Source organism: Somniosus microcephalus, chromosome 10 (assembly GCF_052327205.1).
Source record: "Somniosus microcephalus isolate GS21.2 chromosome 10, FLI_Smic_1.0, whole genome shotgun sequence".
Lineage (NCBI taxonomy): Eukaryota > Metazoa > Chordata > Chondrichthyes > Squaliformes > Somniosidae > Somniosus > Somniosus microcephalus.
This window is the reverse complement of record NC_140996.1, coordinates 212,016,712-212,030,116: the sequence shown is the minus strand read 5'-3', so window position 1 is coordinate 212,030,116 and position 13,405 is coordinate 212,016,712. Positions and strand designations below refer to the sequence as shown.

General features: G+C 45.4%; 1 protein-coding gene and 1 long non-coding RNA gene across 6 annotated transcripts in view; one reads left to right on the top strand and one right to left on the bottom strand.

Moving 5' to 3' along the window:
- Positions 1 to 152: 152 nt before the first annotated feature.
- Positions 153 to 13,405, bottom strand: part of LOC147112054 (uncharacterized) — a 53,864-nt gene continuing 40,611 nt past the window's right edge. The window contains exon 3 of the long non-coding RNA XR_015079806.1: positions 153 to 1,129. This is a non-coding gene — a long non-coding RNA (uncharacterized LOC147112054). The remainder of the gene's footprint in view (positions 1,130 to 13,405) is intronic.
- Positions 9,944 to 13,405, top strand: part of herc2 (HECT and RLD domain containing E3 ubiquitin protein ligase 2) — a 233,973-nt gene continuing 230,511 nt past the window's right edge. For 4 of the 5 annotated variants that reach the window (XM_085999557.1, XM_085999558.1, XM_085999554.1 and 1 more), the window contains exons 1-2: positions 9,945 to 10,162; positions 10,292 to 10,382. In XM_085999557.1, the coding sequence (XP_085855683.1) occupies positions 10,311 to 10,382 (72 nt within the window). In that variant the 5' untranslated portion in view covers positions 9,945 to 10,162; positions 10,292 to 10,310. Of the gene's footprint in view, positions 10,163 to 10,291; positions 10,383 to 13,405 lie in introns of all 5 variants that reach the window. The other variant, XM_085999555.1, reaches the window with a different exon arrangement.

The window sequence follows — 13,405 nt, the reverse complement described above, 5'->3', positions numbered from 1 at the left end:
TCTCGATTTAACGGCACCTGAATAACCGGAAATCTCTGTTAACCGGCAAAATTCAGGAGTAGGTTCAGGTAAGTTTTACTTCATATTAGTGGCCATTCCTGGATCTGTGGCCGTGTAACCGGGGATCCTGCACCTGTTGCTATGCAACAGGGACGCCTGCACCTGTTGCTATGCAACAGGGACGCCTGGATCTGTGACTGGGGTCCGTGCACCTGTTGCCATGCAACAGGGATGCTTGGTCTGTGGCTGGGGTTCCTGCACCTGTTGCCATGCAATAGGGACACCTGGATCTGTGGCCGTGTACGGGGCTCTCGTACCTTTTACTATACCTCTCTGTAATCCGGACTTTCTGATAAACCAGCACCACGCCGGTCCCGTCGGTGCCGGATAAAAAAGTTTCCTGTACTAGCTTTTTATTCCAGATATTTTTTTTTAATTAACTGAATTTAAATTCCCCAGCTGCTGTGGTGGGATGTGAACTCGCGTCTCCAGATCATTCGTCCAGGTCTCTGGATTACGAGTCCAGTAACATAAACACTATGCTACCGTCCGTGATCGGTGCTGGAAGTGCACATTTGTGAGCTTTGACAATGAATATCTGCAAGCTTTTCAATCAGAGAGCCATTATGGTTGAGCGGGAGGACAGGCTCACACTCAGCTGTGATCGATAAGCTTGCAGACAGTCATTGGCAAGGCCCACACAAGAATAGTGGCCACTTGGATTAGGCATTGGAGGATGTTTGGTACCTGTGGAAACATATGGCAGCAAGGAATCAATGCATTCAGTAAAAGGAGGGGGTAAAATTCTACCCAGTTTAGTCATATTCCCCCTCAATCATTCCTACTTGATGTGGGGCAAATGGTGACTTGGTCCCAAGATTTTGTAATTTGAAGACGACAAGGAGCTACGAGAGCAGCAAGATTGACTTTTTTGCCCATCCCTAATTGCCCTTGAGAAGATGGTGGTGAACTGCCGCAGTCCGTGCGGCGAAGGTACTCCCACAGTGCTGTTAGGGAGGGAGTTCCAGGATTCTGACCCAGCGACGATGAAAGATCGGCGATATACTTCTAAGTCAGGATGGTGTGTGACTTTGGAGGGGAACTGGGAGGTGGTGGTGTTCCCATGCGCCTGGGGAGGAAGAGAAAAGTTACACAGAGGATACCATATTAATATTTCAGAAAGTAAAATTTGAATAGTATACTCTCCCTGTTCCAGACAACCAGTTAGAGACTGGAGGAAAAACCTGCTGAGGTCAGAGCATGAACATCAGCTGAGACTGGAGTTTGAAGTCAAGTTCTCCAATGCTAAACTACTTGACCTATTTATATTTACAGATTCACATTGACTGTATTGTTAGCAGTTTCCCCCAATAAAAGGCATATAGTTATCAACATAATCTTATAATCCACACTCAGTCATTCCAATTTATTATATATAAGTACTCTATACAGAGAAACTATAGCTGCAATTTTTAAAAATGTTAACTTATCCATATCCCACGAGTGGTCAATAACCTTTTGAGAGATTCTCACTCTCAAGATACTTCAATTAGGTCATTATTTTAACTACAGATTCATTTTGTTCTTATACTATGAGCCTCAGTAACTCCTCCATGCCAGCTCTTTGATGATATCATCTAGCATTCAAACTAAAAGACTTACAAAATTCAACAATAAACAAGAAAACCCCCAAAAAAGGACTGAAGATAATCATGATTCTTTCCAACAGGTTTGATGGTGAAACTCACAAGGTGCACGTCGGACTAAATTAACATGTGTCATGTGTTTACCATGTTGCAGTTTCCAGAGATTAGTGTCAGAGAATTATTAGTGCTGGGAGACCAACTTGGAGCTGAAAAAATTCTCTCATTTTTCCTGTTAAATTTTGTATTATTCTCTTGAGATTTATTGAATGTTAATTAACATTAAAGCTCATCAACATATTCTGTGTAGGACGATAGCACTACTATAATTTTCAGAAAGAGCCCTGTTCTTTGCAATACTGCAAGTACTCACAAAGTACTGCTGTGGGTAATGGGTGATGTTCGAGGAACAGGAGTCGGCCATTCAGCCCCAAGCCTGTTCTGCTGTGCAATTAGATCATGGTGTGGAGATGCCGGAGTTGGACTGGGGTGGACAAATGTAAGAAGTCACAGGATCTGCTCAGACGAGGAGGAACGCGATGGACACCTACAGACACTGAAAGACGCCCTTGTAAGAACGGGATATGACGCTCGACTCGTCGATCGACAGTTCCGACGGGCCACAGCGAAAAATCGCATAGACCTCCTCAGAAGACAAACACGGGACACAACCAACAGAGTACCCTTCGTCGTCCAGTACTTCCCCGGAGCGGAGAAACTACGCCATGTTCTTCGCAGCCTTCAACATGTCATCTATGACGACGAACACCTCGCTAAGGCCATCCCCACGCCTCCACTACTCGCTTTCAAACAGCCGCCTAACCTCAAACAGACCATCGTTCGCAGCAAATTACCCAGCTTTCAGGAGAACAGCGACCACGACACCACACAACCCTGCCACAGCAACCTCTGCAAGACATGCCAGATCATCAACACAGATACCATCATCACACGTGAGGACACCACCCACCAGGTACATGGTACATACTCATGTGACTCGGCCAACGTTGTCTACCTCATACGTTGCAGGAAAGGATGCCCCGGAGCATGGTACATCGGCGAGACCATGCAGACACTGCGACAACGGATGAACGGACACCGCGCAACAATCACCAGGCAGGAGTGTTCCCTCCCAGTCGGGGAACACTTCAGCAGTCAAGGACATTCAGCCTCCGATCTTCGGGTAAGCATTCTCCAAGGTGGCCTTCGAGACACACGACAACGCAAAATCGTCGAGCAGAAACTGATAGCCAAGTTCCGCACCCATGAGGACGGCCTCAACCGAGATCTTGGGTTCATGTCACGCTACATGTAACCCCACCCGATGCAGGGTCATCCAGACTCGAGTCGACATTGGCTTGTTCTCTCTACACAAATGCGGCCGGACCTGCTGTGATTTCCAGCCAAAAAAAATGTTTTTTGTCTGTTTTTTTGTTTTTCATACAGACCCCAGCATCTGCAATATTTGACCCCTTGTGACCCCACCTCATTGTTCTTTGATGTAATGTTTCCCTGACTGACCTGTTTGGACACCATTCACACCTTTGACTGCTGTGATTATCTCTCTGCCGAGGTGTGATAAATGGCAGTTGGAAAGGTTACCTGTAAACATCTGACATGATTCTCTGACTATATAAGCTGTGTCTTTATGCATTTCTCCACTTCACCTGAAGGAGCAGCGCTCCAAAAGCTTGTGATTTCAAATAAAGCTGTTGGACTATAACCTGGTGTTGTGTGACTTCTTACAATTAGATCATGGCTGATCTGTATGATCTGACAAGGGCAGAGACTCACCAACTATAATTCCAATTTTTCCAACAGAGAGAGTAGACAATGGTAATGCAGTAGATGTAATTTATCTGGATTTTCAAAAGGCCTTCGATAAGGTATCCCATAATAGACTGATGAACAAGGTCAGAGAATGCGGAGTCAGAGGACATGTAGCAGAATGGATTGCTAGCTGGCTTCAAGACAGAAAGCAGAGAGTAGGAGTAAAGGATAGCTTTTCACAGTGGCAGAAGGTGGGTAGTCATGTTCCACAAGGATCAGTGCTATTGTTCACAATTTACATTAACGATTTAGACTTTGGAATCAAAATCACAATTTCTAAATTTGTAGATGACACCAAATTGGGGAGGATAGTCAATACTGAGGAGGACTGCAACAAATTAGAGGATTACATTAATAAACTTGCAGAATGGGCATATAATTGGCAAATGAAGTTCAACACAGATAAATATGAGGTATTACATTTTAGTAGGAATAGGGAGGTCACTGATGACATAAGAACTAGGAGCAGTAGGCCATACAGCCCCTCGAGCCTGCTCCGCCATTCAATAAGATCCTGGCTAATCTTCTACCTCAACTCCACTTTCCCGCCCGATCTCCATATCCCCCGATTCCCCATGAGTTCAAAAATCTGTCTATCCCAGTCTTGAATTTACTCAAAGACTCAGCATCCACAGCCCTTTGGGGTAGAGAATTTCAAAGATTCGCAGCCCTCTGAGTGAAGAAATTCCTCCTCATCTCAGTCTTAAATGGCTGACCCCTTATCCTGAGACTATGCCCCCTAGTTCTAGACACTCGAGCCAGGGGGAAACAACCTCTCAGCATCTACCCTGTCAATCCCCTTCAGAATCTTGTATTACTTGGAGGGTGTGAGTCTAGGTGGGGTAGTGGAACAAAGGGATCTCGGAGTACAAATACACAAATCACTAACAGTTGCGACGCAGATTAGCAAGGCCATAAAAAAAGCAAACCAAGCACTAGGGTTTATTTCTGGAGGGATAGAATTGAAAAGTAGGGAAGTTATGCTAAACCTGCATCGAACCTTGGTTAGACCACACTTAAGAGTACAGCGTACAGTTCTGGTCGCCATATTATAAAAAGGATATAGAGGTACTGGAGAGGATGCAGAGAAGATTTACAAGGATGATACCACAAATGTGAGGGTATACATATCAGGAAAGGATGAACAGGCTGGGCCTCTTTTCTCTTGAAAAAAGGCTGAGGGTGACATAATAGAAGTCTATAAAATTATGAAAGGTTTTGATAGAGTGGATAGAGAGAGAATGTTTCCACTTGTGGGGAAGAGCATAACTAGAGGCCATCAATATAAGACAGTCACCAAGAAATAGGGAATTCAGAAGAAACTTCTTTACCCAGAGAGTGGTGAGAATGTGGAACTCACTACCACAGGGAGTGGTTGAAGCGAATAACATAGATGCATTTAACGGAAGGCTAGACAAGCATATGAGGGAGAAGGGAATAGAGGGTTCTGCTGATAGATTTAGATAAGGAAAGACGGGAGGAGGCTCGAGTGGAGCATAACCGCCGGCATGGACTGCTTGGGCCGAATGGCCTGTTTCTGTGCCGTATATCCCATGTAATTTACTAAATGTGTGTGTGGAGTTTAATCAGTTAGCAGTTCTGCTGCTATATTCTACATCTTACCACAGGGAAGAAAAAAGGTAGAAACACCTTTAAAATGGATATATATCTAGTGCCATCTTGGGATTTTAGTGAAGCGTAATGGTATACTTTTTTTTATACGATGTTCACTTAAACTATGTAAAACACCCAGTATCACAATTATAGATTTTGTCCTTCCAAATCTGGTTTATGCCTGGCTAAAGTATTTTGCCCTATGTAACAGGGTGGCAGTACTGATGGTTACAGGTCTGTACAGTCTAATAGGGAAAGCAACTTGGTGAATTCAGATATTTTTTCCTACCGAGTAACGTTACACCATAAACTGCATAATACAAGTCACACAGACAGGCATAGGAGTCAAGAAAAAAAATCAGGCTCTTCCAGCTTCTAAGCAAGTGGCTAAGTGCTTGATCGAGGTATCTAAAATAGCAAATGGTGGAGAAACAAAATTGGTAAAGCATGTCAATGGGACAAGGGGGACACATGTTTGAGGCAATCCATAGTACCAAATGGAGAGGTTGGACATTATTAATGGTGCTAAAGATATCAAGCAGACTTCAGAGAGGAAAGTTTGTCTTGTTCAGGGTAAGATCAAGTTGCTCGTTTAAAAAAAAAGGGTTGAGAAAGAGAAATGCATCAGCCCAGCCTGAATATATGAATAAAAACTGAAAATGCTGGATACACTCAGCAGTTGACGTTTCAGGTCGATGACCTTTCATCAGAACTGGGAATATTATTTACCGACACCACTGCTCATTCTAAAACCCTTTTCTTCTATAACAGAGACACAAAAAAACTCCTCTGGTGATAAATTTAAAAAAAGCATTTCCCTTCACATCTACGACCCACACAGGTTGCCCTAAGTGTCAGCTGTGGCTCAGTTGGCAGTACTCTTGCCTCTCAGTCACAAGGTTGTGGGTTCAAGTCCCATTCCAGAGCTTTGAGCACAAAAATCTAGGCTGACACTCCAGTGCAGTACTGAAGGGGTGCTGCACTGTCGGAGGAGCCGTCTTTCAGATGAGATGTTTAACCGAGGCCCCGCCTGTCCTCTCAGGTGGATGTAAAAGATCCTATGGCACTATTTCTAACAGCAGGGGAGTTCTCCCCAGTGTCCTGGCCAGTGTTTATCACTCAATCAACATCACTATACCAGGTTATCTGGTCATTATCACATTGCTGTTTGTGGGAGCTTGCTATGTGCAAATTGGCTGCTGCGTTTCCTACATTACAACAGTGACAACACTTCAAAAAGTACTTCATTGGCTGTAAAGTGCTTTGTGACGTCCGGTGGTCATGAAAGGTGCTATATAAATAGTTATAAATTTTGTCCTTCCAAATCTGGTTTGTGTCTGGATAAAGTATTCTGCACGATATAACAGGGTGGAGCTACTGATGGTTACAGGTCTGTACCGGGGGTGATGATAGTGGAAGTAACTTGGTGAATTCAGAAATTTTTCCTACAGAATAACGGTGCACCATAAACTGCATAATACAAGTCACACAGACAGACATAGGAGTTAAGAAAAAATCAAACTCTTCCAGCTTGTAAGCAAGTGGACAGGAGGGTTCTTCATAGAGGTATCTAAAACAGCAAATGGCAGAGAAACAAAATTGGTTTGCCATGTCAATAGGACAAAGGGAACACATGTTTGAGGCAATCCACAGTACCAAATGGAGAGGTACTTTCATTCACGGGTCACCCAGAGTCTCTCTCTCTCCCTCCCTGGCCAGTGAGCCCCAAAGAAAATAAAGACTTGCATTTATATAGAGCCTTTCACGACCACCAGATGTTCCAAAGCACTTTACAGCCAGTAAAGTACTTGTTTTGAAGTGCAGTTACTGTTGTAATGTAGGAAACGCAGCAGCCAATTTTGCACACAAGCTCCCAAAGAGCAATTTGATAAATACGGGGTAATGTTTTAGAGATATTGATTGACGGATAAATATTAGTCAGGACAACTCTTCGTCGAAATAGTGCCATGGGATCTTTTACGTCCACCCGAGAGGGCAGACGGTTTAATGTCTCGTCGGAAAGACGGCGCCTCCGACAGTGTGGCGCTCCCTCTGTACTGTAGTGGGAGTTTCAGCCTAGATTTAGTGCTCCAGTCTCTGGAGTGGGGACTTGAACCCACAACCTTCCGCGCCGCTGCCTTCAGGTTTGGTTGGTTGCCACTTGCCCACCTGGAGTGAGGCTGGCGAGAGAAAGGGAAAAAAAATAAAGCAGCTGACTGACTGTCTGTTCTGACTGAGTGGGTAGCACTCTCACCTCTGAAGTCGTGGATTCAAGTCCCACCCCAGAGACTTGAGCACAAAAATCTAGGCCGACATTCCAGTGCAGTGCTGAGCGAGCGCCACACTGTCAGAGGTGCCATCTTTTGGGTGAGATGTTAAACCGAGGCCCCGCCTGCCCTCTCAGCTGGATGTAAAAGATCCCATGAAATGGCACTATTTCGAAGAAGAAGCAGGGGAGTTATCCCCGGTGTCCCGGACAATATTTCTCCCTCAATCAACATCTTCTTCTTCTTAGGCAGTCCCTCGGAACCGAGGATGACTTGCTTCCACATTAAAAAAGAGTTCTCAGGTGACTGATGAGTCCAATGCGGAACCTACAGTCTCTGTCACAGGTGGGGCAGACGGCGGTTGAAGGGGCGGGTGGGTGAGGTGCTTGGGTTGACGTGCGCTCCTTGCGCTGCCTGCGCTTGGCTTCCGCTTGCTCCCGGTGAAAAGACTCGAGGTGTTTGGCGCCTTCCTGGATGCTTCTCCTCCACTTTTACGGTCTTGGGCCAGGGATTCCCAGGTGTCGGTGGGGATGTTGCACTTTTTCCAAGGAGGTTTTGAGGGTGTCCTTGAAGCGCTTCCTCTGCCCACCTGGAGCTCTCTTGCCGTAACGGAGCTCAGAGTAGAGCGCTTGTTTTGGGAGTCTCGTACCGGGCATGCGGACGATGTGGCCCGTCCATCGGAGCTGATCGAACGTCGTCAGAGCTTCGATGCTGGCCTGAGCGCGAACACTGATGTTGGTGCGCCTATGCTGCCAATGGATTTGCAGGATCTTGCGGAGGCAGCGTTGGTGGTACCACTCTAGTGCTTTGAGGTGCCTTCTGTACATGGTCCATGTCTCTGAAGCATACAGGAGGGCGGGTATCACTACTGCTCTACCCTTGATAACGTGGACCACGTTCCATACCTCGGGAGCCTACTGTCAACAAGGGCAGACGTCGATGACGAAGTCCAACAATGCCTTCAGTGTGCCAGTGCAGCCTTCGGTCGCCTGAGGAAGAGTGTGTTTGAAGACCAGGACCTCAAACCCGGCACCAAGCTCATGGTCTACAGAGCAGATCAACATCACTAAAAAACAGATTATCTGGTCGCTATCACAATGGGCCAGAAATTCGGGTCCCCACGGGTGAGTACGCACTGTGTACTCACCCATAAGGCCAATGGAAGTGCCGGTTTCGCGCATGCACTGGAATCCGGAACTTCCGTTCCCTTGAAGGAAGGAGTTCGGCAGTCAAACGCGTGCGCCAAAGAGGCAGCGCGTAGACCTGGAACTTTCAATTTTTTTTATACAGGTTTCTCCGTGTGGATAAGTCCCTAGCAGCTGCGCGTGAAAAAAGCAGGCGCAAGGCCTGCTTTTAACATGGTAAGAGGTTAATTAAGTAAAATTAAAACATTTTTTCTTCTTCTTAGGCAGTCCCTCGGAACCGAGGATGACTTGCTTCCACACTAAAATGAGTTCTCAGGTGACTGATGAGTCCAATGCGGGACCTACAGTCTCTGTCACAGGTGGGGCAGACGGTGGTTGAAGGGGCAGGTGGGTGGGGTTTAAAATACTTTAAAAAAAGGCATGTTTATTTTTTAGCCCTGTTAAAAACTTTAAATAATTTTTTCAAAAATTTAAATTTGTTTAAAATAGTTAATTTATGTAATTTATATAGTTTTTAAAAATGTGATGTTTTTAAAAACATTTATTTGAAGTTTTACTGAGGTTTTGGGACCGATCTCTATTCAGATTTGACAGGTCTTCCTGTCGAATCTATGAATGGAGATTCCCTGCTCCGATTGGCTCCCCATGGCCCACGTGATCCCAGGGGACGCTGCGTACTAACTACGCCCCTGGGATACACAAGCACTGCACACCGGCAGCTGGAGGAGGTCCAGGATCGGAATCCCACGTGGGCCCCACAGCACAACGGCCGGCACGCTAGGTAACTGCAGGTCGGGGGGCTTTGCGCCCGCGGGAAGCCTCCGCCCCGAATTTCTGGCCCACTGTTGTTTGCGGGAGCTTGCGGAGTGCAAATTGGCTGCCGCGTTTCCTACATTACAACAAGTGACTGCACTTCAACAAAAAGTACTTGATTGGCTGTAAACGTGAAAGGCGCTGTGGAAATGCAAGTCTGAGAGGGGGGGGGGAAAGAGATTGCTGCTGCCAACTGGTGCCACTGGCTGACAGCAAAAAAAACCCCATCTCCCTCACACAGGTCAGCTCGGTGCGGCTGGTGTTAAAGTGAGGGAGGCGAAACCACGATCATATCGACTTCAACTGTCTTGATAAAGGGTTTTGACCCGAAACGTTGACTCTAATTTCTCTCCACGGATGTTGCCTGGCCTGCTGAGGTTTTTCCAGCATTTTCTGTTGTTATTTCGACTGCAACTGTACTTGAAAGAGCGCCTATTCACTCGACAACCTCACCACCAGCAAGCCGCCCGCTTCCCTCCCTCCTCCCCAAACCGACCGCTCACTCCAACTTGCTCGCGCCCAGGAAGTCCCGCCTCCAGCCCGCCACCGGCCAACCCGATTGGTCCCCGAGGGCGGGGCGGGCGCTGGCGCCGGCGTCCGATTGGCTGGGAGGAGAGGGGGGGGGGTTGCTGTCACTCGCCGTGACGTCATCGCTGCTAATGGCCGCTGCCTGCAGGTTTGGTTGGTCGCCACTTCCCCCCCTGAACTGAGGCTGGCAAAAGGAGAGAGAGCGGAAAAAAATAATAGCAGCTGATTGACTGTCCTGTTCTGAGCCAGGGGGGAGAAAGCGGGCTTTAACGGTATGGGGGAGGCGATGACGACGACACCCCCCTGTTAAAATTATCACAGGGTAAGGCCCGAGCTTGTGCAGACAGTGGTGGGGTGAACCTGGAGGGATTTGTGCACTGCATCTCCATTTATAATAATGCGTGTGTTTTTTACTTCCTCCCCTTTCTCTTGGCATTGAATCCACTTGAAGACCTGAGGTAGGGGGGAAGATGCCTTTCGAGTGTTTCTGCTTGGCAGCACAGGCTCGTTTCGACTCAAAGTGGTTGAAGACGGATTTGCAGGTATTAAAAAATTAAATAGGTGAATTATTTTTCAGGCTATGCGGGTGGAAGCTGAATCTGTTTCTAATCTAGGTTAATATAACTGTGATGATATTCTTTCTCCCCCCCCCCCCCCCCGAGAACTAGGGATGTAAAAGATGGACAGTTAGTGCTAATGTGTGTTTGGTTGGTTGGGTGAGGGATGCAGATTAATGCAGTGTGGTCATATTTCTAGTCTCTTCTGCAGACAAGCAGCCATGGGTCTGGATGGGTCTTTTCTCCCCTTCCCTCCTTTCCTCTACCATGCCTCTGTCAGCTTCAAGGATGGAAATATGAATTTTAAGTGTGATTTAAGAGGGCGTAAACAGGAACGCGTTTAAAAAGAAAAATATATTAATGTACATTTATTAAAGGCCCTTGTATTGTCTTGAGTTCAGTTTGCTCCTGGGGCGTGTATCAGCAGACACTGCAGGCAGTTACCAGTACTGAAACATTATACTGTATTTCAAAGATCAGTATGTACTTTCACTTCAGCATTGGATATTTAAAGAATTGCATCAATATCAACAAAATATCTGTTGCCATGCATTATCCTAATCTCGTTAGGACTTTAAGTAGGCCCACATTAAATGGAGATGCAGTAAGGTGAAGAACAGATGCATTAAAAAAAACCTATCATATAGAAGTATAATTAACAGGTTAACTTTATAAGACTCTCTTTCTGGAAGGTGTATTCATTGTGCTGAATTATTTGCATGCGTTGAGTAGCATTCAGAATGTATTCTATTGGTAGGTTACTTGTTTTGTGAAGATGCACTGTGTGGGGAGCATTCTATAGACTCTGGAACAGTTCCCATGGATTGGAGGGTAGCTAATGTAACCCCAATATTTAAAAAAGGTGGTAGAGAGAAAATGGGGAATTATAGACCGATAAGCCTGACATCGGTAGTGGGGAAAATGCTAGAGTCCATTATAAAAGATGTACTAGCAGAGCACTTGGAAAACAGTGACAGGATCGGACAAAGTCAACATGGATTTACAAAAGGTAAATCATGCTTGACTAATCTACTGGAATTTTTTGATGATGTAACTGGTAGAATAGATAAGGGAGAACCAGTGGATGTGGTGTATTTGGACTTTCAGAAGGCTTTCGATAAGGTCCTGCATAAGAGATTAGCATGCAAAGTTAAAGCACATGGGATTGGGGGATAAGGTACTGAGTATGATTTGGACAGGTTGGGTGATTTGGCAGATGCAGTATAATGTGGATAAATGCGAGGTTATCCAATTTGGTGGCAAAAACAGGAAGGCAGATTATTATCTGAATGGCAATAGATTGGGGAAAAAGGGAAGTGCAATGAGACCTGGGTGTCCTTGTGCACCAGTCGCTGAAGGTAAGCATGCAGATGCAGCAGACGGTTAAGAAGACAAATGGTATGTTGGCCTTCATAGCGTGAGGATTCGAGTACAGGAGCAAGGATGTCTTGCTGCAGTTGTTCAGGGCCTTGATGAGACCACACCTTGAGTATTGTGTGCAGTTTTGGTCGCCTTATCTGAGGAAGGATGTTCTTGCCATGGAAGGAGTGCAGCGAAGATTCACCAGACTGGTACCTGGGATGGCAGGAATGACGTATGAAGTGAGATTGGGTCGATTAGGCTTATATTCGCTAGAGTTTAGAAGAATGAGAGGGGATCTCATTGAAACTTATAAAATTCTAACAGGACTAGACAGACTAGATGCAGAAAGGATGTTCCCGATGGCCGAGGAGTCCAGAACCAAGGGTCACAGTCTAAGGATAAGGGGTAAGCCATTTAGGACTGTGATGAGGAGGAATTTCTTCACCTAGAGAGTGGTGAACCTTTGGAATTCTCTACCACAAAAGGCAGTTGAGGCCAATTCATTAAATATATTGAAGAAGGAGTTAGATATATTTCTTCAGGCTAAAGGGATCAAGGGATATGGGGAGAAGGCAGGGACAGGGTACTGAATTTGGATGATCAGCCATTATCTCATTGAATGGTGGAGCAGGCTCGAGGGGCTGAATGGCCTACTCCTGCTCCTATCTTCTATGTTTCTGAGAGGGAAGGACCCGATTGTCAATATGACTAAAGTAAACACCTATTAAAGGAGTGAATATTTGTGATGTGAATAAAAATTGGAAATTGATAGGATAGGGTAGTAATGCAGTATGTGCTGCAAATTACTTTCCTATGGAATATTGGTGTATAGATTTGTTCTTGCTGTTTTCCACAGATTGAATTTCAAACTCAATTGTGCAAATAGGGGAGAGGCCAGTAGAGGAAATGCATATTCCCATGTAATGCAGGGAGGAGAATTGTCATTTCAATGTGAGCTTATTTTCTCCTCTTGCCCCCCCAGCCAAAATCTTGCTGCTTTAATTTATCTTCTGGCATTCAGTTAGAGAGTAGGGGGAGAACTGAGAGCAGACCAGCTCTTTATCTTGTATGCAAGACAGAGTGATACATACTGAATTATACAGAAATTACAACATGGAAACAAGCTGTTTGGCCCCACCAATCCACATTGTCGTTTATCCTAATTCCATGTTCCTGCCCTCTTCTGATATCCCTTTATTCCCCTTTCCTTCAGTCACCTATGTAACCTATTCTTAAATGTTGATAGGGGCGCTGCTTCAGTCACTAACTCTGGTAGTCTCACAACCAAGAGAAGTTTCTGTCCTAAATCTCTTGCATTTTATTTTACTTGTGTCCCCTTGTTGTAGTCCCCATAATCACTGTAAATGGTCGTTATGATGTAGGAAGAACTGAAAATCCGAAACCATTGTAATTATGGGATTTCCTGCACAATTTCTATTCTCCAACAACCACTGAACTTATAGGGTCTTTAATTAATGCAACAAAATGTCCCAAGATAGAGTGGGAATAACAACAGAAAACTCTGGAAAAACTCAGCAGGCCAGGCAACATCCGTGGAGAGAGAAACAGAGTTAACGTTTCAGGTCGAAGACCCTTCGTCAGGACTGAGGAAAAAAAAGCAGGAAATGAAACAGATTAAGAAGCAA